This window comes from Dipodomys spectabilis, unplaced genomic scaffold (assembly GCF_019054845.1).
Source record: "Dipodomys spectabilis isolate Male_0828 unplaced genomic scaffold, ASM1905484v1 ptg000414l, whole genome shotgun sequence".
Classification (NCBI taxonomy): Eukaryota; Metazoa; Chordata; class Mammalia; order Rodentia; family Heteromyidae; genus Dipodomys; species Dipodomys spectabilis.
Window position 1 is genome coordinate 2,411,971 of NW_024871091.1, and position 25,013 is coordinate 2,436,983.

At 41.2% G+C, this 25,013-nt stretch overlaps 1 protein-coding gene across 1 annotated transcript; it reads right to left on the reverse strand.

The window, feature by feature from the left end:
* Positions 1–1,079: 1,079 nt before the first annotated feature.
* Positions 1,080–2,309, reverse strand: LOC122097107 (UPF0472 protein C16orf72). The gene has a single exon (XM_042667596.1). It carries the CDS (start codon positions 2,287–2,289, stop codon positions 1,459–1,461), a length of 831 nt encoding a protein of 276 aa, XP_042523530.1. The 5' UTR covers positions 2,290–2,309; the 3' UTR covers positions 1,080–1,458.
* Between the last annotated feature and the right edge of the window lie 22,704 nt (positions 2,310–25,013).

Genomic DNA, 25,013 nt, shown 5'->3' on the forward strand with positions numbered 1-25,013 from the left:
CACTTACAAATTCTTCCCATACTTATCTCCCTTTCCATATTCTTTTAGGGCAGAAAAGATAGATCTTTCATTACTGCTGGTTGTAATGTGTACTGATGAGTACATTTCCAGAATTCTAAAGATTCCCTAGACTCTAGACAGTTGATACAGAGTCATGACCTCAACATAAGTATAACACATACTTTGATATTTAGGCAAGTTTTAACTGGGTAACAGTCCTTCCACCTCTAACACAGAGGTTCTGCTTGATGGTTTCTAGGTTGATCTGTTTTGCTAAAATATTTGGACTTTAATGTTTCACGGATTTTTATTTATACAGGGAGAACATGAGTACTCCTAGGTACCAAGCATTATACTAGATACTTGAAATATAGACTTCATCTGGTATTCACAATGACCCTAATAATACATAGTTTCATTATACAGATAAAAACTGAGGCCAATGGATATTAAGTGACTTGCCCAAAACCATACAATAACTTTGTAGAGTTATGATTCCAATATTGGTGTTTCTAAATACAAAGCTCGTTTTGTTTTAGTTATCCCATGCTTTCCTCTGAAAACCCAGTTCATTGTGATTCACTGGCCTTCAACTTGAAAACAGAGATCACCAGAAAAAAAAAAAAAAAGATGTAATTTCAGAGAAAAGAATTTTTACATTCCTAAGGGGAAAAAAAAAAAGGAGCACCAATCGGGCCTCCGGGAACACCATGTTATTTCATCAGGATTTCAACTGCTGGTTTTAGTTTCATTTTCCTCAAGAGAGCATCAAATCAACCCAACATCAAGTATTACCAGCCCAACCATTATGGCACCTCTTCCCACCATTATAATCACCAAAGCCATCAATCATTTTTTTCCAAAACAAATCACAGCCTAAAATATATTACTTCCACAGATTTCTAGAAATTAGGTGCATGTACAATGGGGCACAAACGGAAGAGTCCAGAGTCACAAAGATGTCTAATCTTACATTTTGGTACAATGTAACTGAATTGGCAAAGACCATTAAAGCGGAGAACCAAAACAAGGAAGGATAAAATTATTATATATGCAAGTAAACACCTGCTGTGTCTCTCTCCTTTATGAATTTTTAATTAGGTCAAATTAATAGATTCAACAAACATTTTGAGCACCAGCAACTGTGCAAGGTGCTAAGGAATATAGCTATGCACAAGATATAGTAGGCTCCCGCTCTGACTGCATACTTCTTCGCTTCACACGGTCTTGCTGACTCGGTGGTACTGCATGTTCCCTAATAACATTGTATTTGTTGGAAAGTCAGCCAGCCGAGCCATTCTCTGGAATACTTTTGGAGTTTCTTTCTGGTAAACTGGACCGAAAGCTTTGTTTAACTTGGAGAAGGCAGACAGATGATCCCCAGTAGCCGTTCGACAAGCATGTTGAAGGTCAAGTGAGCTGTCAAGCAAGATGGTGGTGGGCGCGCAACGGGGCAGTCTAGACCAATCGGTTGCGCTTGTGGGATGGGGAGTCTATGGTGCCATCACCGAACTGGGCCGAGGAGCGCTTGCGGATGCTGCCACTCTCCAGACGGAGGGCCAGTTCTTCTGCCCCAAAGGGGTTCAGGTCGTCCTCAAGGAAGGTACTTTTTCGACGCCCACTGGTGGCCACCGCGCTGTCTGGAGCAGGGGACCCAGGCGCTCCGGATCGTACACTGATGCTGGCCATCGCGCCACTGAGGCCATGCAGGGCGATGGCCTCCTGGAAGGGCTGCAGGTCGACATCCACCGACGAAGTGGACTCGGTGCCCGCAGCCTGCGTGGCAACCCCGGCGGACGGCTTCGGGGTCGTCCTGGGGGTGCGCTGGGGGGGAGCAGCGGGGGGCGCTTTGCCACAGAGGAAGGTAATGAGGTCTTCGCGACGGATGGTGCTCCGGCCCTTCTTCACCCACTCCAGTACATCTTTGATGCGCCGCTGGTAGCCAACCTGGACGCCCAGGTCAAAACTTCGTTGGTGGGCATGCCCGCTCTCTTTGTACAGGCTGGTCACGGCCATGGCCGCGTTCTGGAAGGGGTCCCACATAGACAGTCCTGGCTGTTGGCAGGCGGAATCCTTGTAGAGCTGGGCCACGGCGGTGGCCGAGATCTGGAAAAGATGCCAGAGCCTCTGTTGCTCGCTCTTGAGCCCCGCCGCGTCGGCGGCCGCGTCGTCCTGCAGCTCGGGGCACAGCTGCTGCTGCTGCTCGGCCTCGGCCAGGCACTGGCGCTCCCACTTGGAGAACCAGTGCTCGGCGACCTCGGCCTCGCCCTCCTTCGGCTGCTCCTCCATCCTGCACCTCCAGGCCGCGAGCCTCCTCCACCACCGTCTCCTCCGCCACCACCGCTCGCTCGGCCACCTCCACCTCACCTCCTGCTGGCGGATCCCCCTCCTCCTTCCGCGGCGGCTGCCACCGCCACCGCCGCCGCCGCCGCCGCCGCCGCCGCCGTCGCCGCCGCCGCCGCCGCCTCCGCCGCCGCCGCCGCCTCCGCGGGCGCCGCCGGGCGGGCGCGCGGGCGGTGGGGCCCTGAGGCCAATTGCTCCGGCGCGCGCCTAGCGCGGCCTGGGTGCACGCCCCGCCCCGCCCCGCCGGCCCGGCCCCCGGCAACGCTGCGAGCACACTCTGTGGAGCCACGGAGATAACCCCCGCAGCCGCCGGCGCCGCCGCGCAGTCCCCTTCCGGTCCCGCCGATCGCTCCTCCTGCCCCCTCACGGCGCCTCGGCCTCGCTGTCGCCGCCGCCGCAGGCTGACCGATCGGCCCCAGCCCCCGCGAGCGCCGCGGCTGCCGTACTGAGAACTCGCAGGGGGAGGGGGCAGCGGCGGTTGGAGCGCTGCCTCTCCGCGCGGCGCTTGCCTACCGCTTGGCCCCTTTTTCACACATTTTTGGGACTTGTCAGCTTGCATCCAATGAGCTGATCAAATTTTACATCCTATGTTGCCAGAGAGGATTATGGGGCAACTTCATGGTGTCGAACACATCCAGGGCGCCGATCCGGGGAGGCCGGGGTGCCACAGTGGATAGACCGTAAGGATCGTCATAACTGGGCAGCCAGTCTGGAGTCCAACAGTGTATTTCACACACTAGGTGCTCGAAAAAGTGCTCCCTATGCATCGAAGCTGTATCTTGTATAGAAACAGGGGAGTGCTATTTCCAAAGCGTACATTCCTTCTGCCACCCTCCCACCCCCCCGCGCACGTAAGCTCTTCCTGGGCCTCAGTTTCCCCCTCGTGTCCACTAAGGTATTTGGGCTAGGTCTCTGAAAAGCACTTAAAAGTTGTGATGAAAAAAACCTTCCTGCTGTCCCTGCAAAACACTTCTTCGGGACTACTTGCATACTGAGCAAATTCTAAGAGTAACTATTATTGCAAAGGTTTATGTCATTAAAATGCCATGGAGTCGTTATCTGTGGTGCGTTTCTCCCCTAAAGGTCCCAGAGTAAGGAACGGCTGAAATCCAGGCCGCTTTTGGAAAGAAAGAAAGAAGAAGAAAAAAAGAAAACCCTCATGTCCACCACCCTGAAATTATGGTTCCTTAAAATATTGCAAAAATACCAATACAAAAGTGAAGCAGGAAACAAACGAATGTGTTTTCTTTGAGTTCAATATCAGTTCCTTTATAATGATGCAATCCATTTGCACTGCAGACAATTCCAGAACAAACTATTAAAAGAAGAAAAAACAACTGTCACTAAGCTAAGAATAACATGAAAAGGGGAGAAATTCACATGCAGTCATTTTTCAAATTCATGGGGAAAGTGAAAAAAATGATAGTTTACGTTATAGGATAATTTGCTACACATAAAGAATAGGCTTATGGACAAATATAAAAGAAGCTCAATCTTCCATCAAAACATATCTGATAAATCCCAAGTATAAAAATTAGTATATAAAATGACCTAATCATCAGGTTCATCATTTTCCTGAAAAGAAATACATGTTTCTAACTTAAACTTAAAAGACAAGAAGACGAAAAAGAGGGGATTGTGCTCTTTCTCTGTAAACTAGGCTTTTTCACGATTCATTAAACCTTTTTTCCATATGTGTAATTGGACCTTTCTCATTTACATAAACGAAGGATGAGGCAAAAGACCTAGGATCAGCCCAAATGGTTATTTCTCATTGCTCCTAGATTGAAATGTTGTAAACTCAGCCCCAGAAAGGCAGAGCTCCCTTGCCCAACACTGTGTCCCCCAGATCTCGAAGTACTTCATGGCTAGGAGTCTGAGAATTTGCTAGGGCATTGAGGACTACGGTACTCATCCTGTCTTACAGTTAGGATCACAGGCACATGTCTTTATTTTCCCTAAGGAAAAAGCTTGGACCCAAATGAATGACAGGAGGACACCATAACCTACTCATTTCTGATTGGGTTAAAAACTCAAGAAGAAAGACTGTACTGTTGTTTTTTTTTAAAAGAGCTCAACCCTCTGTTGGGGCTTGAGTTGTCTGGCTGATATCCTCCATTCAGTTGGTTTCAGCACCTGATTAATTAGTTAATTAGTACTTAGAGCTGACTAGCCCCCGGTCTGCAATTTTCATGCCTTGCATGGTGAAATGTTGAATCCAGTATTGAAATTTCTGTCGAACACCCTAATTATTATCACCCCACTACTTTTAAAGCCATTGCACCAAATTATTATTATAGTCAGAGCCAGACAACTCTGTGGGAATATGTTCTTGCTGTGAAATAATGGTAGCCTTAATCAATATTTTTCACTGTTGCCCTTAACACATTCAAATAAAGCAAATAGGAAAAAAAAATCTAATTCAATTAACCTTCAACCCCTCCCCCTGAATAAAAAATTATTTTATACAGAAGAGAAATTTGAAGAATTATACCAAAAATGTTAATAATGTTTTATCAGCTTCCCATGTGACTCAGTGTCTTTACACAATACATCTTATCTGACATTAGTTTTGCTCTTATATAGGTCTAACATGTCACAAATAAAAATAGACACAAAACAAAGAGATGGGTTTTTTTTTTTTTTTTAGCTATAAGGAAAAGATGCTATCTCTGTCTGTGGGGGTGGAGTGGCAGTTGATGTTTAAAAACAACTGCTGTGGTTTAAGAGTGAATTTTCTATAAAAAAAAAAAAAAAAAGATATTCCTTGGCCACTGTCATTCTTCCATAACTTTGGTGTCAAAGCTAGGGTGAACTATGGACTAAGGAGAAATCATTTTGGAAAACAAGTTTAGGCATAAAAGTAGAAGAATCTAATTTCGAGCCTTTCTCAATGTTACCATTATTGAAAGGGACTGATGGGTCATTGATTTCCAATATTATTGGTAACTATTTTCACCTGGTAACAATTCCTATCTATCAGTACAGTGAGAGCCTGTAATTGTAAGAGCTAAATGGTTCACAAAACTGGATACACAACCACACAGACCAGTAAATGGGTCCGACTGAAAGCAAAAGTAAACACCAACCTTAGGAAATGAAAGAAGTTAAAAGATAAGTGTTAAGGACCTTATTCTTTTTGGAGAATAAAACAAGATTTAGTAGCTTTCCACTTAATTTAAATGAAAAGAATCACTACCTTACATATTGCAGTGATAATGTAATGGGGAAAGAAAACAAAAAAGTCTTTGTACAAATGACACCTCCTATAGTTGTGGTGAAGAAACTTTTCCCCTTGGTATCTGCTAACAAATTCTAATTAATGCTGCACATTCCTTTACTGAAATCATTTAATGCGTAACAAGGGGGGTAAAAAGAAATGCTGAATGCTCGTGATTGCCCTGTTAGAATTATGGGAGTGAAAGCCTGGGGCCCCAAACTTACTGTCTATTAAAGCCAAGCTTTGAAAAAGAAATGCAACCTACAAAAGCTGTCAATCTCCCTTGCCCCTAAAGCCTGGGTTCACATGGATTCAAGTGACAGCCCTCCTCCCCCATGCACAATACATCAATCTGTCTCTCCCACAAGCACCCACAGCCCATTGTGCTGGCCGCAGGTGCCTATTATGGCACCCATGGCTGCCTCCCACAGCTCCGCCCCTGAGAAACAGGAACTGCAGACAATGGAGCCCTGTGGGAAGACAGAGGTGGGTGTTGGGAGGGATAACAGACAGATGGTAAAGGGTATAGGGTAGTAAGGTAGTTTCAAAACAAATGTCAAACATTCAAAATTATTGCTTTTGTACCCACCCCCCCTTCTGAATCTCCTTTGCTTCAATCACCATCTGCCTTAATTATAAAAATACTTACCTGTTAGGGTATTTGTGCCCCTCTTTTTAGGTAGTGGTGGAGAGGATACCCTTCCATACTGTACTGCTCGTGTTTAGCGTCTAAGTTTCTCAAGGTCACAGACTAAGTAGTCTTAGTTAAGTGACACTAGTAGACTATATAGGGGGAAAAAAGGAATATTTCTATTTTTCCTGTGGTTTGTGATTTCCTTTCAAGCTTATTTTGGAGCTCTTCAAGGGGCTAAAACCTAGTTAATTTGGGTAACGTATTGGAAAACATTAAAGTACTATGAAACTTCTTACAAACCCTACACCATGCAGATGGGTAATTTCAGACCATTTGTTTATCTGGTAAGGATATATGAAAAGGGAGATGAGATAGAGTGCATAATAAATGTTTTGAACTTCTCTGTCTCAGTCTTTTTTCCTGTTTCTTAATATATCCAAAAGCAAACAAAATTGTAAGAATTAAATACTATCCATAATAAGAACCATTATGAGAAAAAGTACAATTTAAGCATTTCATTTTCTAAACTATCACTTGTCTATGGTGGTTTTAATTCACTGAGGTCTTTCCTTAAGAAACAATAAGTAGAATTAAAATATATACCCAAGCACATATGTATTAGTTCAAATCGTTTGGTCTTCTCAATATACCACCTGTTCCTGCTTTTGAGATAATTTCTCATAAACTAAAGCCAAATGAACGATAATTTTATCCCTACTTTTATAGTCTTTCTCAAGCGAAAATGACCAAGAAAAAAATCTGGTCCAACTGTTAAGTCATGGCCAAGACAATTGGTGACTTGTTGAGATGAAGGTACCCACAGAATCATGCCAGGGGCTAAAAGCAGCCACTTTTCCTGAAGCAAACAAGAGGGTCTTGGTTTGCTGTCAAAAACCACAAACTGGGCTTTAACTAGGAACTGTCAGAGATCCAAGAGAGCTTCTGGCCAGGGAGAGCTTAATTAGCAGACTTGGTCTGGTTTTGAAAATTACACAAGAAAAAGCAATCAATACAGTATGAAAGCTTACTGTGGTCTAATGTAGCACAAAATTCACTATTTCATTAAGTATGTAGCTATTGCATGAACAGTTTTGCATGAACAATTTAGATTTTAAGCATCATCTTTGCATCCATTATTACACTGTGCTTCTTTTTTTCCTGTGTATACTTTCAGAGGTTTTTATGCATTTATCACCAAGTGCAAATATACATTCCTCCCCCTTTTTTGGATAAATGCTGGCATAGAATGTTGTTTTAACCTGCTAGGTCTTGAAGATTAGTACATATCTGAATATTAAGAGCATACAGGCATATTTCTTAAATGTGAATAGCTTTGAGTCATCGTATTTGTAAAAATTAAGATGCCAAGAACAGGAAATATATTTTTTCAGTATTTATCCAAAATTATCAAGCCATTTGCAGATTACTCTGATTTCTACTAATGATTAGTGCATTTTGGCATGAATACCTAGAAGTGAATACAGCTAACTTTAAAATTATTCACTTAAATGGGAGCCAGAGAGAGAGAGAGAGAGAGAGAGAGAGAGAGAGAGAGAGAGAGAGAGAGAGAGAGCAGAGGAGAAAGTCATAGATAATTCACTGATGACACCTTAGTTAAAGGTGCCTTCATAGGAATAGTTCTTAAGATATTTATTGTAGAGCTTGTAAACTGTTTCTATGGCATGCTAAATATCTAGAGTTCAGAGTTAAAAAGAAACCACAAGCCTTCCCAGTTGATCCATGGCCCAATATTCATATTTCTGATATCTTACAAAAATGACCTTCCGAGTTGACTCAGTTGTTTTACGGATGCCAAGTTGTAGTTGGAAAATTAGTGAAAATGCACAATCTTTGTGTTTCAGCACCACCTCTTTGACTTCTGTATGTTTTCTGTGGAATTACTGAGTCTATTTATTTTTCAGTTAACACAGTTTGTTGGTTAAAGTCCAAGATATCCTTATCAGACAAACCTGGATTCTCATTCCCGCCAGAGAGCTTGACAGCTTCACGATGTAACCCCTCTGACACTCCCTTTTCCCTAAAATATAGGTGACATCTGCTATGGTTTGAATGTGGTTTGTCCCCCAAGGGTTCATGGGTTAGAGGTTTGATCCACCGTGTGGCAGTGGCAGTGTTAAAGTGGTGTGGACTTTTTAAGAACTGAGGTCTATTGGGAGGTCCTTGGGTTAATTGAGGGCGTGCCCTTGGAAGGGACTGGTAGATCCTAGACTTCCTCTGGCTTTCTTTTTGGTGATATGATTCCTTCCTTCCACACGTGATCTTGATATTGCCATTCACTATGAGGTGACATGGTGAAGGGAATCCCTTGTGAGACTCTTCCATGCCATTTGGACTTTAAGCTTCCAAAAAGGAATTAAACAAACCTTTTTTCTTTACATTTGCCTGCCTTGAGTATTTCATTTTAGTATCATGAAAAAGACAAACACACTAACTGTACATCTCTCATAGGACTTTATAAAGAGTAAATAAGCTGTGTGTGGTGACATAAAATCCCAAATTCCAAAATTCAGGAGGCTGAGGCAGATGGGTCTTGTGTTCCGGGCCAGTCTAGGCTACAGAGTAAGACCCTATTCAAACCCTCTTTCCCGAAAAAGAGAGGAAGCGAGGCTAAGCATTCATACATAAAACAAAGCCTGGAACATAGCAAATCTTCAGTAAATAGTACATATATATTACTGTTATTAATCATAATTACACATTCGTAATTCTAAGGATTATATAGATTGGCCCTAAACACTACTAATTAGCAAAATCAGCTGGGAAGAGCATTTCAAACTATGATACCTCGCCAAAACAATTCCAACTGAATAGCTCTGTAGTGAGATGAATGAGGTGTGGGAATCTGTATTTTAAAGCTCCAAGTCACAGTAAGAACAAGAATTCAGAGGGCTTAGTAAAGAATATTCTTAAGACAGACACAATTCCATAATCAATCATTTGAATAAGAAAGCAAAAGCATTTGTACATGTTTTCATTGACAATTAAGAATGAAAATCAATTATGAAATCTAGGAAAACAAAAACCTGTAGAATGATTCTGTTTCTAAAGTATGGAACCAGTTTGAGCCATTGAAGGAGTCAGAAAAGATATTCCATTTGACTTTTATCAACATATATCAATTGTACAAGGTAGTCTGCTTCATTGTAATATTTTCATACATGCATATAAGATACTTTGATCAAGTTCATCCCCTATATTCTCCTCTCCCAACTTCCCTCTTTCTTATTTCCTTCTACCTCCTGAATAGCCATCTCTTGGCTTTCATGTACCTTTCTCCCTAACTTCTTCATAGAAGAGAAAATCATGTGATATCTGTCTTTCTAAGTCTGGTTTATTTCACTTAAAATGAATAATCTCCAGCCCCATTCAATTTGTACAAATGACTTGATCTCATCTTTTTTATGACTGAATGATATACATATCTAAATATGTATATAAATATAGATGTATGACTATATTTAGTTATATAGTCATATAAATGTATATACATATCTGTGTATATATACGAACATATATATATATATCATTTGGATACAGCTGAGAAGGTCATAAGGAATGTCTACTGTTTAGATTTTTGAGGAATCTCAAAAAACATAGCAGCTGCATGAACTTATATTCCTACAAACATATAAGGGTTCCTTTTGCCTAGCATCCTGACCACTTATTAGTTTCTTATTAGTGTTCTTGGGACTTGGATAAGATCGAATCTCAGTGGAGTTTTCATTTGCATTTCCCTGATGGCTAAAGATGTTGAACACTTTTTTAATGTAGTTATTGTCCATTTGTATTTTTTTTCCATGGGAAAGGTATCTGTTCTGGCCTTATAGTTGACACCTGCAATCCCAGTACCCACAAGGCTGCAGCCAGAGGCCTACGAGTTTGAGTCCACCTTGGACTCAAGTGCAGCCTAGCCTACATAGCAAGACCCCAATTTTTTTTAAAATTGGCTATGTATTGATTAGATTAGTTGCTCTTATGTTTGAATTCTTTATATATTCAGGATTTTGATCCCTTGTCTGAAGAATAGCAAATGGGTTTTTTTCCCCCATTCTGTGAGCTATTCCTGTTTCCTGTGCAGTTTAATTCCTTCTGTGAATTCTTAGGGTTTCAGGGGCTATTAGAATCCTACTCAAAGTTGTTGCCTATGTGTGTCTATGTCTTGAACTATTTTCCCTATGTTTTCCTCTACTGGTCTCAATGTTTCAGGCTTCAAACTGCACTATAGACAGAGCCCAAGAAAAAAAAGCCTGGCACTTACATGGAAACCAATGGAACAGAACAGAGGACCCACAGAGCTGTTGCCATCTGATTCTTCATAAAGGAGCTAAAACCAATCATGGTCAAGCAGATAGCCTCATCAAAAACTAGATGCTGAGCACTATTTACTATAGCTAAGATATGTAAGCAACCCAGATGCCCCTCAGTAGATGAATGGATCAAGAAATTGTGGTATATATCCACAGTGGAATTCTATGCCTCCATCAGAAAGAATGACATTGCCCCATTTGTTAGGAAATGGAAAGACTGGGAAAAAATTATATTAAGTGAAGTAAGCCAAGCCCAAAGAAACATAGTCCCATGATTTCCCTTATTTGCAATATCTACTATATGTATGAGTCAAGCAGAAAAGGTCAGATAAGGTGATGTTAGGGAAATGAACCCTAAGATATGTATTCAAATGTTTTTTTTCTTTCATGCAATTGTTTCTAACACATTTATAAGATTATTTCTTTGTTGCTTTGTATGTCCCTCCCCCACAGTATAACCCCTGCTTTCACTGAATTTGATGTGGGTATAATTTGTGGAGGGGACGGGGAAAAACAAATGGTTTACATAGGAATACAGGTGGACCCATTGCAACAATGAGCTGTGTCGAAAAATGAACTTTACAACTTTGGGGGGGGGAGGGGGAGGGGAGCGGGAGGATTGGGTGGGAGGGGGGGGAGGATGGGAAGGGATGGGAAAGGGAAACAAAGGAGGAGGCTACAATGCTTGATAAGAAATGTACTCATGGGGGCTGGGAAGGTGGCTTACTGGTAGAGTGCTTGCCTTGCATGCATGAGGCCCTGAGGCCCTGGGTTCGATTCCTCAGCACCACATAAACAGAAAAAGCCGGAAGTGGCGCTGTGGGCTCAAGGGGTCAAGTGCTCGCCTTGAGCTGAAGAGCCAAGGGACAGCGCCCAGGCCCAGAGTTCAGGTCCACGACCGGCAAAAAAAGAAAAAAAAAAAAGAAAGAAATGTACTCATTATCTTGCCCATGTAATTGTAACCCCTCTGTACAGTATTTTCACAATAAAAAATAAAAATAAAAGAAAACTAGATGCTGAGAAAACGGTATATTCACATGTAAAACACTGAAACTAGATCCCTGTATGTTACCTTGTACAAAAACAAACTCAAAGTGAATCAAAAACCCTAATGTAAATCATAAAACTTTGAAATTATTAGAGAAAGTCCTTTTGATCTTGATAGTAGAAACATAGCCCTTAAAATGGTACTTCTTTAAAAGTCATAAGGTATTTTTTTCTGTTTCCAATCACATTACTTGTTCTGATGGTAGATAATAATTATATAGAGTTTACTATTAGAAACAGTGCTTCTTGGTTTCATTTAAAAAATAAACCTTTTTAAATTTGAGTTAATTGTAGATTCCCATACAGTTCTTAGAAATAGTACAGGGTAATTCAAGAGATAGTGTCCACATTGACAACCTCTTGAAATGACACATTATCTAAGGATGTAGGTCACTCGCAAAGTAGTTTTCTAGCATGTGTTAGGCCCTCAGTTTGATTCCCATAACTGGAAAATATATAATATCATTGCTACTTTGAAGAAAGCATAAGATAGACATTTGCTATGTAGCCTTGGCTAGCCTCGGAGTGTTGATCCCTCTGCCTCAAGAATGCCAAGAATACTGATGGGTACCACCGCACCCACCTTTATGTTTCTTTTCATACCACCACCACTTCCTTCCAATTCCATCCCCGGTCCTAACCCATGACAACCAATAATAAACTGTTCTCTTTGTATCTGTATAAACTCTTGTGTGCTTTGTGGGATTGGGCAGCAGTGTTATAACATTCTGGTTTAAGGAGATGTGTTCGGATATCAGGTTGATAATGGGTAGACTTGTGATTGTTCATCTTGTCAACTTGAATGGGTTGAAGAAGGCCTGTGAGATTAGTAAAACTTGTCTCTGGGTGTATCTGTGACGGTATTTCTAAAAAGCATTAAATAAGATTAGAAAACACCCCGAAATGTAGGCAGCACTGTTTCCTAGGCTGGGGTCTGGGTGGAATAGAGATTTTTTTTCTAGGAAATTGGTTCACATGATTATGGAGGCTGACAAATCCAAAATCTGCTATGTGACCTGCAGTCCAGAGTCTCAGGGAAAAATCAAATAAAAAATTAATAAAGCAAAGGTGGTCAAGCTGGAGACCCAGAGAGAAGCCGATGTTGAAGGCCAGCAGGAAGCTAGAAAGCAAGGAAAATCTGATGCTTCTCAAGCCTAAAGGCTGTCTACTAGCAAAATTCCTTTTTGTGGTATGTCAACCTTCAGTTGATTGAATGAAAGACCATGCACATTTTGGAAGATAACTGCTTTAGTTAAGGTGTGTCAATTTAAATGTTAATCTTACGTAAAACAACCTACATAGAAACATCCAGAATACTATTAGCCAACTATCTGTGTGTGTCTCTGTGTGTGTATGAGTCAAGGTTCCCCAGAGAGGGCTGGGAAGGTGGCTCAGTGGTAGAGTGTTTGCCTCAGCACCACATAAGCAGAAAAAGCTGGAAGTGGTGCTATGGCTCAATTGGTAAAGCACTAGCCTTGAGCTGAAGAGCTGAGGGACAGTGCTCAGGCCCAGAGTTCAGGCATCATAGCTGGCAAAAAAAAAAAATGGTTCCCCAGAGAAACACAATTTGTTGTGTGTGTGTATGTATCATGTGTATATACACTGTAGTCCAGCCAAGCTTACATAAAATTAACCATCTGTGTATGTATATATATATGTGTGAGTGTACACATAGTGTATATCAAGTCAATGGTCACTGATAAATTTAGAAATTAGTTCAATCCATTCTATCAATTTACATCATCAGCATTTGAAACTGTTACAAATTTACTGTCATTTTAGAAAATGGACAATACCTTTTCTAAATCTGTTTTCTGTTACTTTAGGAAATTTTAGCTGGGTGCCAGTGGCTCACGCCTGTAATCCTAGCTACTCAGGAGGCTGAGATCTGAGGATCCCGGTTCAAAGCCAAGCAGGGGACGCTTACCTCCAATTAACTACCAGAAAACTGGATGTGGTATTGTGGCTCAAAGTGGTAGAGCACTAGCCTTGAGCAAAAGAACTCAAGGACAGTGCCCAAGACCCAAGTTCAAGCCCCATGACTGCCAAAAAAAGAAAATTTAAAGTGCTAATAAAATGTCTTTTATCTTTTATTGGATCCCCCAAAGAAACTTTACTCCAAATTATGAAAGAAACCTTTATTCCAGTTTTGTTCCACCCTGATACAGGGGCCTGTGTGAAGTTGAAGTCTGGGACCTCACCCCTTTGAAGAGATAAATTATTCAAAACCTCCCAAATATTATAACTTCAACTTTAGATACCCTCCCCCAGCTTTTCAGAGTTTCAAACAAGTACTGAATTACACAGAATGTGGTAGCATGAAGCGCATGCTCACAGAATTTTGTCAAATGCCATAGCCAAACTTATGCTTGATATTCCTTATAATCTACCCAACTTTTGAAGCAGGAATATTTCCAGTTAAATCTGGATCCACGCTTGTTACTGGAGATTATAGGTCCTCAGTTCAGAAAAGTACAAGGAGAAATTTTTAGAACAAGACAAACAAGAAAAAAGCCACAGAATTTTGAAACAAATAATGCTTAAGCAATTAGATGCCCATTGCAGAAAAAGTGAAACTCTACCCTTATCACACAGGAGGCACAGAAAACCACTCAAAATTGTTCATAGATGGACTTCCATGTAAAAATTAAACCTATCCATCTTCTAGAACAAAACAATGGGATGTTGAAATTAACTAAAAATTCTTAGAATACATAAAGCATAAACATAAAAAGGAAAAAAAAAGTTGCCGTGTACTTGTGGCTCACGCCTGTAATCCCAGCTACTCAGGAGGCTGAGATTTGAGGATCATACTTCAAAGCCAGCCTGGGTAGTAAAGTCTGGGAGACACTCATGTCCAATTAACCACCAGAAAACTGGAAGTGGCACTATGGCTCAAGTGGTAAAGTGCTAGCCTTGAGCTGAAGAGCTCAGGGAAAACACCCACGCCCAGAGTTCAAGCCTCAGGGGGAAAAAAAAGAATTGACAGATTGGACTTTGTGAAAATTTAAAATTTCTCTTCAAAAGATACTAGTAAGAAAATAGGCAAGGAGGGACTGGGAAGGTGGCTCAGTGGTAGAGCGCTTGCCTTGCATGCCTAAGACCCTGGGTTCGATTCCTCAGAACCACATAAGCAAAAAGAAAAAAGCCAGAAGTGGCGCTGTGGCTCAAGTGGTAGAGTGCTGGCCTTGAGCTGAAGAGCTGAGGGACAGCGCCCAGGCCCAGAGTTCAGGCCCCACGACCGGACCAAAAAATAAATAAATAAATAAAAGAAAATAGACAAGGAGGAAATATTTGCAGTACATACAGGTGACATGTATACAGAATATATAAATATCTCATATTACTAAGAAAAAGGTAAGCAACTTACTTAAAAATTAGCAAAATAGTTGAGTGTGGTAGTTCACACCTCATGTGAAGTAAGGGTCCACAGTTCAATGCCAGCCTGGACAGAAAGGTCTGTGAAACGCTTACTTCCAGTTAACCAGTAAAAAGCCAGAAGTAGGAGTCTGTCTCAAGTGTTAAAACACCAGCCAAGTAGAACACAAGGCTCTGAGTTCAAGTCCCTTGAACTACCACTTGTGGCAGTACACATTTGTAATCCCAGCCCTTAAGAAGTTGAGGCAACGGGCTGGGAAGGTGACTCAGTGGTAGAGCGCTTGCCTTGCATGCATGAGGCCCTGGGTTCGATTCCTCAGCACCACATACGCAGGGGAAAAAAAGCCAGAAGTGGCGCTGTGGCTTAAGTAGTGAGTGCTAGCCTTGAGCTGAAGAGCTGAGGGACAGCGCCCAGGCCCAGAGTTCAGGTCCCATGACCGGACCCCACCCCCCCCCAAAAAAAAAAGTTGAGGCAGGAGGATCACAAGTTCAAGATCAACCTGGACTACATAACTAGATACTGTCTCATGGAAAATAAACCAAGCCAACAACAAAAAATGGTCAAAATATTTTAACAGACATTCCCCCAAATAAGTATATGACTTCCAAAAGCACATGAAAAAAGACAACATCATTAGTCATGAAAAGTGCAAAATGAAACTATTATACCATATCACTATATACCTGCTCAATGAATAATAGCAAGCAGACTGGCAAAATCAAGTTTTGATGAGATTGTGTATCAGTTCCACTTCTAGATATTTATCCAAAAGTAATAAAATCAGATGTACCAAAATACATGGACTTGGTTGGGCATCAGTGGCTTGTGCTTAGAATCCTAGCTACTTAGGCAGGAAAGTCTGTGAGACTCTTATCTCCAATAAACACTCAGAAAACCAAAAGTGGCACTGTAGCTCAAGTGGTAGAGTGCTCGCCTTGAGCTGAAGAGCTGAGGGACAGCACTGAGGCCCAGAGTTCAAGCCCCACGACTGACCAAAAAAAAAAAAAAAGAATTGTGATTCAAAGCCAGTTGGGCAAGAAAGACTGAGACACTCTTATATGCAATAAAACACCAAAAAGTTTAAAAAGTTACAAATGGAGCTGTGGCTCAAGTGGTAGAGCGCTAGCCTTGAGCACAAAAGCTCAGGGTCAGCACCCAGCAACTGAGTTCAAGCCCCAGGATTGGTACCAAAAAAAAAATGTATACTCAAAAGTTAATAGCAGCACAATTCATAATAGCTCAAAACTAGAAGTGACTCAAATGATTATTAACTTAGAAATAGATGCACAAGTTGTACTTAAAAGAATAATCTACTGACTGTTACACCAAACTGGGTAAACATCAAAAACATTATGCTAAGTACTAGAAATCAAGCACCAAAGACTAGAGTGATAGCAACTACGCAAATACTGGAAAGCAGGGTTCTTGGGAGAGTGTAAATGAGCTCAAGGAGATGTTTTAAGGTGATAGAACAGTAGTACAACTTGATAATGGTAATCATTTTTACATCTGTATACAATTGCTGAAATCTAATCAACTGTACATTTTAAATGGGTAAATCTTATAAAGATTACAACTTAAGTCTAGACATTTTCTATAAAAGAATGATTACAGGGAGGACTTTACTTTATCAAGGTACCAGTTCATTCTAGTTGTCCAGAATCTACCTGCTATGATCATAAAAGTCATTTGGAAAAAATGTAGACTATATTAAGTGAAGTAAGCCAGACACAGAGAAACATAAGTTTCATGGTTTCCCTCATTTATAGTAGCTACAATGCACCTATCAATCTACAAGTAAACACACTGCATGGTAAGCAAGGAGTTACAAATGAATTAACTGAAATGTAATAGACTCTATGGAGAGTGCAAATAGTGTATTCTTTAAAATGTTTACGTCAAAAGAAGGCCAGCAAAATAAGTACCAGGAAATGAGTACTTCCAAGAGGGTAGAATGGGGCCAAGGGGAGAGAGGTAGAAGAATGAAGTGGGGAATTGAGGGGAACACAGGCAAGAATTCATTATACCACAGAATTGAGAAATACCAGGGAAGGAGTGGGTGAAAGGAGGGTGAAGATGTTGAAGTGGTGACACAGATCAAGATGCAATGGGCTGCAAAGGTGGCTCAGTGGTAGAGCGCTTGCCTTGCATGCATGAGTTCCTAGGTTCAATTCCTCAGCCCCACATAAGCAGAAAAATCCAGAAGTGGCCCTGTGGCTCAAGTGGAAAGAGCACTATCCTTGAGCTGAAGAGCTGAGGGACAGCACCCAGGCCCAGAATTAAGGCCCCATGACCGATTAAAAAAAAAAAAAAGATGCATTGTACAAGTAAACTGTTTTGTTAAAAGGTTAAAAAAAATCAATACATAACCTAAAATTAAGCAAGGGAAGGGGTGGGTTGGGAGGACTGAGAGAAAAGGTTGAAAAGGATGACATTGATCAACATGCCCTGTATTCACAAACTGCTTCAGTGAATGTTGGTAACTCCTTGGTACAACTACTTAACGATAATAAAAATATTCCAAAAATTAAAATTAAAAAAGACACTCCATGAAAAATGTACACTATCTTCTCCTTGGAGGATGGTGGGTAGAAATCCCCTTCATTCCAAACTTTAGTCACCTGTCATGGTGCTTCCTCTATTTTTCTAGAAGTTTCTTGAGGTTACTTTCCTTCCTGAGAGTCTGAAAACTATATATATATACACACACACACACACACACACACATATATATACACACATACATATATATGTGTGTATAGATATACACATATATGTATATGTATATATACACATACATATCTTTTGATATAACAATTTCATATTTAGTAATTTACTGAGTGTTGACTCTGGAGTGAGGTGGACCTGGATTTGGGGGAAAAACATATACGTACCTATACATATACATATATATATATATATATATATATTGCCTTTATAATTTTTCCATCCATTTCTGCATTCTTGACACCTCAGTCTGCCTCTTTGGGGGCTCTATGCAGGACTTTTTATTGTGGTCCTCTCTCTTAAAAACATTTATGTATTTCTACCAAGCTTGAACTTTTCAATTCCTCTCCAATCTCCATTCTTTTGATGCTTCCCCACAGCCACCTCTTTGAGGAGGCAGAAGGCTAGAGACAAATTCCCCGAAGGATAATGTGTCCTAACCCCCTACTCATTGTTCCATTGTTCCTTCACATAATCTAATGAAACAGCTCAGCCCCAAGGGCATACCTGCAGCTAGGCAGAGGAAGATGGCATTGGCGGCTTACAATGTTCTAACAAGCCTCCTCACAAAGTGGCCTCTAAATTCCTGCTTACTTGGGACAACAACATAGGAAGGTCACGGCCATGAAATGTTTACATATTTATCTTTGATGGTTTTCCAGCAGCATCTGTAGTGCATCAGGACTTGACTTCAATGAATTTTATACTAAGCCAAGAAAGTCCTGTTCTATTCAATTTCCTGTCTCAAATTACACTCAGCTCTGCTCTCTAACTCAGCATACTAGACAAGGTCAAAGATGTGTACAGGGAAATAATTTGAAGCCTGCTTATCAGATTGGCAAAAATTCAATAGGCCCATCAGAAGCCCTCATTTAATGGATATGTGAGAAAAATACATATTTTATGCATCATTGTCATACATATATTCTGCATGTATATGTCTATATGTTGTATGTTTTGCACAATATCTTATTACATATATGTGTGTATATATATGTGTGTGTATATATATATTGTGCCTCTGGAACAAGGGGCGATGTGTTGTGCTTTTTGGATTAGAATTCAGTGATAGGCTTGGTATTGGTGGCTCATGCCTGTAATCTTACCTTCTCAGGAGGCTGAAATCTGAGAATCACAGTTCAATGCCTGCAGGAAAGTCCATGAGACTCTTTTTTTTTTTTTGTCTGTCATGGGGCTTGAACTCTGGGCCTGAGCGCTGTCCCTCAGCCTCTTCAGCTCAAGGCGAGCACTCTACCACTAAGCTACAGCATCACTTCCGGTTTTTCTGGTGGTTTATTGGAGATAAGAGTGTTAGATGGACTTTCCTGCCCAGGCTGGCTTTGAACTGCGATCTTCAGATCTCAGCTCCTGAGTAGTTCAGATTACAGGTGTGAGCCACCAGCACCTGACTACATGAGACTCTTAATTGGTGGTTAATTGGAGAATTAATCATCCACAAAGCTGGCAGTGGAACTGCTGTGACTTAAGTGGTAGAGCACTAACCTTGTGTAAGAAAAGCAAAGTGACAGTGCCCAGGCCTTGAATTAAAGTCCCAGGACACTTTCTCTCTCTCTCTCTCTCTCACACACAGACACAGACACACACACACACACACACACACACACACACACACACACACGCACACGCACGCGCGTGCGTGAAAGGTTATCTTCTCTTAACACTACCCTCTCTCTTCGTACCTCCAACACACACATTCCCAAAATGGGTAAGCCACTCTCTGAAGCAGTCTAAAACTCAATAAGTAATATTTCTAATTGTAAAAAAAACAGTTGAACAAAATAAATGCCATGTCTAAGAAGGGCAGAGGCTAAAGGGAGGAAGACATATGAATAGAGAGGTTAGGGAAAATCTCTCAGCCTTGCCGCTCTTTGTCCTACCAATTGATGATTCTTTCATTCATCCACAAGCCTTCCAGAGGGTCTCCCACATGCTAGAACCTGTGCCTGTACATTGAGGTACAGCCCCCTTGCTCTTCTTTGCTTGGAGTTTCCACTCTGTGGTAAAGCACAGCGTGGTACCAGATGAGGAGTCCTGGAAATAATGTAAAGCTGCTGAGGGCTTAGAAGGAAATGGGAAGGATTTAAGTAGTGATCCTGAAGGTGTTCAAGAAAAGAGAGTGGCATAGTCAGTTTGGCATTTTAGTTAAAGTTGAAATTCATTGAGCCTTTGTGATGTGTCAGGCAATGTTCTGAGCACTTTACATGAAATATGAACTCACTGAATCCTTGCCACAATCCCACAAAGTAGATGCTACTATTTTTCCTGCCTCACAGATGAGGGAAATGAGGCACACAAGGGAGTTAAGTAACTTACCCAAAGTCACACAACAGAGCTTGTAACCAAATCCTGAGCTGGAAAACAAACCAGTGTTCATGTGCTTAACCACAATCCAGCACTTCTTAAGGAATAGCTTATACCGTGAAATTAGATTCTACTTGGGGCAGCATGGATTGGAGGGATAAGAATGGGGGTAGGAAGACCAGTTGGGAGACTATGGTAGCCTCTGACTGATAGATGCTAGTGGTGCCAGACAGAAATGTGTAGCATTGAGAAATCTTCATGATCAGAACTAGTGACGTTCAACTTGCTGCATGTTTAATCTCCTGGGGAAATTTTTAAAAAAATACAAATGTCAGTTACCCCACTCCTAGAAATGCACATTTTATTCATCTTGACCCTTGAAATATTTTTGAGGATGGGTGCCAGTGGCTCATGTCTGTAATCCCAACTACTTAGGAGGCTGAGATCTAAAGATCACAGTTCAAAGCCAGCCTGGGCAGGAAAGTCCATGAGACTCATATCTCTAATGAGTCCCTAGAAATCTGGAAGTGGCGCTGTAGCTCAAAGTGGTAGAGTGCTAACCTTGAATAATAAAGGTCAAGGACAGTGTCCAGGCCTTGAGTTCAAACCCCATGACTAACAAAATAATAAATTTTTGAGATGAGATCTTGAGGTGTAGCCTAGGCTGACCTAGAACTGGAGACTCTCCTGCCCTAGCCTCCTTGGTTCTGGGATTGCAGGTATGTACCACCATGCCTGGGTGACACTGGAATGTTAAAAATATTCTCAGTCTACTCGTACAGGGAATGTTAAGAATCACTGTGTCACTAAAGTCATGCCAAAATTCAGACACTGATTCAATTGTTGGTGGCAAGTGATGCACAGGGATTTTGCACTTTTCATGAGCTCCTAAGTGGTCCCCTTGCTGCAAGTCAACATACACGTATATGTATGTATGTATGTATGCATGCATGCATGCATGCATGTTTGTATGTGTGTGTATTTGTTGGAGTTTGGGGGACAATCTATCTTCATTTTGTGCCAGTCCTGGGGCTTGAACTCAGAGCAAGCACTCTACCACTTGAGCCACAGCTCCACTTCAGGAAGTTTTTATTAGTTTAGTGGAGATAAGAGTCTTCACAGATTTTCCTGTTTGGGGTGGCTTCGAACTGCAATCCTCAGATCTCAGCTTCCTGAGTAGCTAGAACTACAGGTATGAGCTGCTTGTACCCAGCTCTTATCAGTCTTTTGAGTGGCTGTGCAGACTTGTGGTCAACCAGGGCACTTGAACTGACCATTTCCTTCCATAAGCAACCTTTTCCTGGCTTCTTGCCTCTGAGTAGAGATGACTAGCTTCTGATGTGAGTACCCTTGAGGAAAAGGTTGATAATAACCATTTAGGCCCTAGAAACATGACTTAGGCATTGAACAGCTAGGAATAGTAAGGGAGGAAAGCAGAGTCAAGGCTACAAAGCAGCCGGAGGTTTCTAGGTTGAATCCTTGATGACATTACCTTCAATAAATATTGTTGTAAATCAGCTGAGGGGTGTGTGTTTGTGGGGGGGGCTATGAGTTCTGGGTTAAACCTACTCATTTTCACATGCCTGTAAGAGATCCGAACAGAGACGGGCGCTGGTGGCTCACGCCTGTAATCCTAGCTACTCAGGAGGCTGAGATCTGAGGATCACGGTTCAAAGCCAGCCCAGGCAGGAGAGATGGTGAGACTCCTATCTCCAATAAACCACCAGAAAACCGGAAGTGGCGCTGTAGCTCAAGTGGTAGAGCGCTCGCCTTGAGCTGAAGAGCTGAGGGACAGCGCCCAGGCCCAGAGTTCAAGCTCCAAGACCGACCAAAAAAAAAAAAAAAAGATATCCAAACAGAAATCTCCCATGGACGATTTGGCTGGAGAAAGTTTTAGGGCAGGTGGAGGGAGCATCTTGAGAAAAATAAGAACATCCAGGATCATGTGTCACTATGCAAGATAAAGGAAGACAATTTTCAGGAGGACATGGTTATTAATGTTGAATATTGTTGAAAAGTTAAGTAATTAGCATCAAGAACAGTCTTTGAAAGAGAGAGCAGTTTCATGTGGTGTGGGTAAAGAAATAAAATTCTCATCGATGAAGGAGTGAGTAGTAAAAAAGTGTGCAACGACTATGTTTATTGCAGCATTATTTACCATAGCTAAGATATGGAACCAACCCAGATGCCCCTCAGTAGATGAATGGATCAAGAAAATGTGGTCTATATCCACAGTGGAATTCTATGCCTCCATCAGAAAGAATGACATTGCCCCATTTGTTAGGAAATGGAAAGGCTTGGAAAAAATTCTATTAAGTGAAGTAAGCCAGGCCCAAAGAAACATAGGTCCCATGATTTCCCTTATTTGCAATAACTAGTATATGTCTGAATCAAGCAGAAAAGGTCAGATAAGTTGATATTAGGGAAATAAACCCGAAGATATGTATTCAAATGTATTTTTCTTTCATGCGATTGTTTCTAACACATTTATAAGATTATTTCTTTGTTGCTTTGTATGTCCCTCCCCCACGGTATAACCCCTGCTTTCACCATATTTGATGTCGGAATAATGTGTGGAGGGGAAGGAAAAAAACAAATCATTTAAATAGGGATACAGGTGGACCCACTGCAACAATGAGATGTATAGGTTGTTATGTGGAAAACGAAGTTTACAACTTTGGTGGGGGGCGGGGAGGAGGATCGGGTGGGTGGGGGGAGGATGGGAAGGGATGGGAAGGGGAAACAAAGGAGGAGGCTACAATGCTTGATAAGAAATGTACTCATTATCTTGCCCATGTAATTGTAACCCCTCTGTACAGTATTGTCACAATAAAATAAATAAATAAAAATAAAAAAAGAAAGTGTGCAAATAGTTTTGAAAGATGTTTGGTTTTAAAAGTCAAGAAAGAGGGCAATGGATAGGGAGATGTAACTAAAGAAGGATATGGTTTATGATGAATATACACATAACCATGGGAAGAAGTGATAGAAGCAAGAGATTTTTATATCGAGCAATAGGAGACATGTGGGCTGGAATATAGCTCGTAGTAAAGCACTTGCCTAGCAGGTATGCAGTGGCTCTTGGTTCAGTAATGAGAGAGACAAGACAGACAGACAGAGACAGAGAGAAAGAGAGAGACAGAGACAGATAGAGACAGACAGACAGACACACACACACACACACACACAAGGAAAGAAACAACCAATCAGGCATTCAAAGAGCAAGAGAGAGAGACAGATCATAGAAGGAAGATGACCCCTATCCTATCACAAGGAAAGTATATTGGGAAGGCCAATGAAAGGTAAAACTGGTAACGCTAATGATGGACTTCATCAATCTCATGTTTTTGCCTAGAACTACTTTAATTTTTTTCCTGTCAGTCATGGGGCTTGAACTCACAGCCTGGACACTGTCCCTGTGCTCTTTTGTTCAAGGCTAGCACTTTACCACTTTGAGCCACAGTGCCACTTTTGGTTTTCTGGTGGTTCATTCGACATAAGAGTCTCATGGACTTTCCTGCCTGGGTTGGCATTGAACTGTGATCCTCAGATCTCAGCTTCCTGAGTAGATAGGATTATAGGCATGAGCCAGTGGTTCTGGGCTACCCTTTAAGTCTTTATCAATTGTATTAATGATATTTCAATACTTACATAATATGTACTTCAAATATAATTCTCTCTCTGTCTCTCTCTCTGTCTCTGTCTCTCTGTCTCTGTCTCTGTCTCTCTGTCTCTGTCTCTGTCTCTGTCTCTCTCTCCCTCTCTCTCTCTCTCTCTCTCTCGATCATGAGGCCTGAACTCTGGGGCTGGGTGCTGTCCCTCAGCTCATCAGCTCAAGGCAAGTGCTCTACCATTTGAGCCACAGCACCACTTCTGGCTTTTTCTGTTTATGTGGTGTTATGGAATCAACTCCAGGGCCTCATGCATGCAACGCAAGCACGCTACCATTGAATCACCTTCCCAGCCCCTATAATTATCTCTTATCACTCACTTTTATTCTACTGGTCTCCCTGTGTTTACTCAGATAGTTACCTTTCTATTTACAGATCCTTTTTTGTAAATTTAGATTTCACATATAAGAGAAAACATATTTTTCTCATTGAATCTAACTTATTTCAGTTAACACGATATTGTCCCAGTTCTTTCGATTTTTCTGCAAATGATATTATTTTGGTTTTTCAAGGCTAAATAATATTCCATAGCATGTATATGTATTATATGTATTACAATATACATATATATCACATTTTATTTATCCATTTAGGCTGATTCCATAAACTATTGTGATTAATACTTCAATAAATAAGGATGTGAAGGTATCTCTATTGTATGCTGACTTACATTCTTTGGGATGTATATTCAGTGGTACAACAGGTAGAATAGGTAGTTCTATTTTTCATTTTCTGAGAAAACTCGTTGGTGTTTTCCATAATGGCTGCACTAATTTACTTTCCTACCAACAGTGAAGAATGGTTATTTTCCTCCACATCCTTACAGCATTGGTTACTGTTTGTTTTCTTTGGAATAGACAGTTTGACTCGGGTGAGATGGAGGGTCTGTATTTCCTTCAACCTGCATCTCCTTCACAGCCAACAACGTTGACTTTTCTTTGTGTATTCATTGACCATTCTGTTTTCATGCGAATTGTCTGCTCAATTCACTTGACCATTTATTGATTGGATTGTTTGGGGATTTTTGTGTGTTGAATTTTGTGTGTGTATGTGCCAATCCTGAGTCTTGAACTCAGAGCCTGGGCACTATCCCTGAACTTTTTTTGCCCAAAGCAGGCACTCTACCACTTGAGCTGCACCTCCACTTCTGGTGTCATTGGGAGGTTAATTGTCTGTATATTCTGGATATTAATCCCTTGCCAATTGAATAGCTGGTGAAGATTCTCTCATTCTGTAGGTTGTCTCTTCACTCTAGTAATTATTTCCTTTTCCACCTGTTTTAACAGAAAGGCAATACCACAGTTTATAACTTTACTGATTAATTAATCTCAGAAAAATAATA

Bases quoted from the DNA above. Each gene is read 5' to 3' on its own strand.
- LOC122097107 (XM_042667596.1), bottom strand. From the start codon at position 2,289: ATGGAGGAGCAGCCGAAGGAGGGCGAGGCCGAGGTCGCCGAGCACTGG.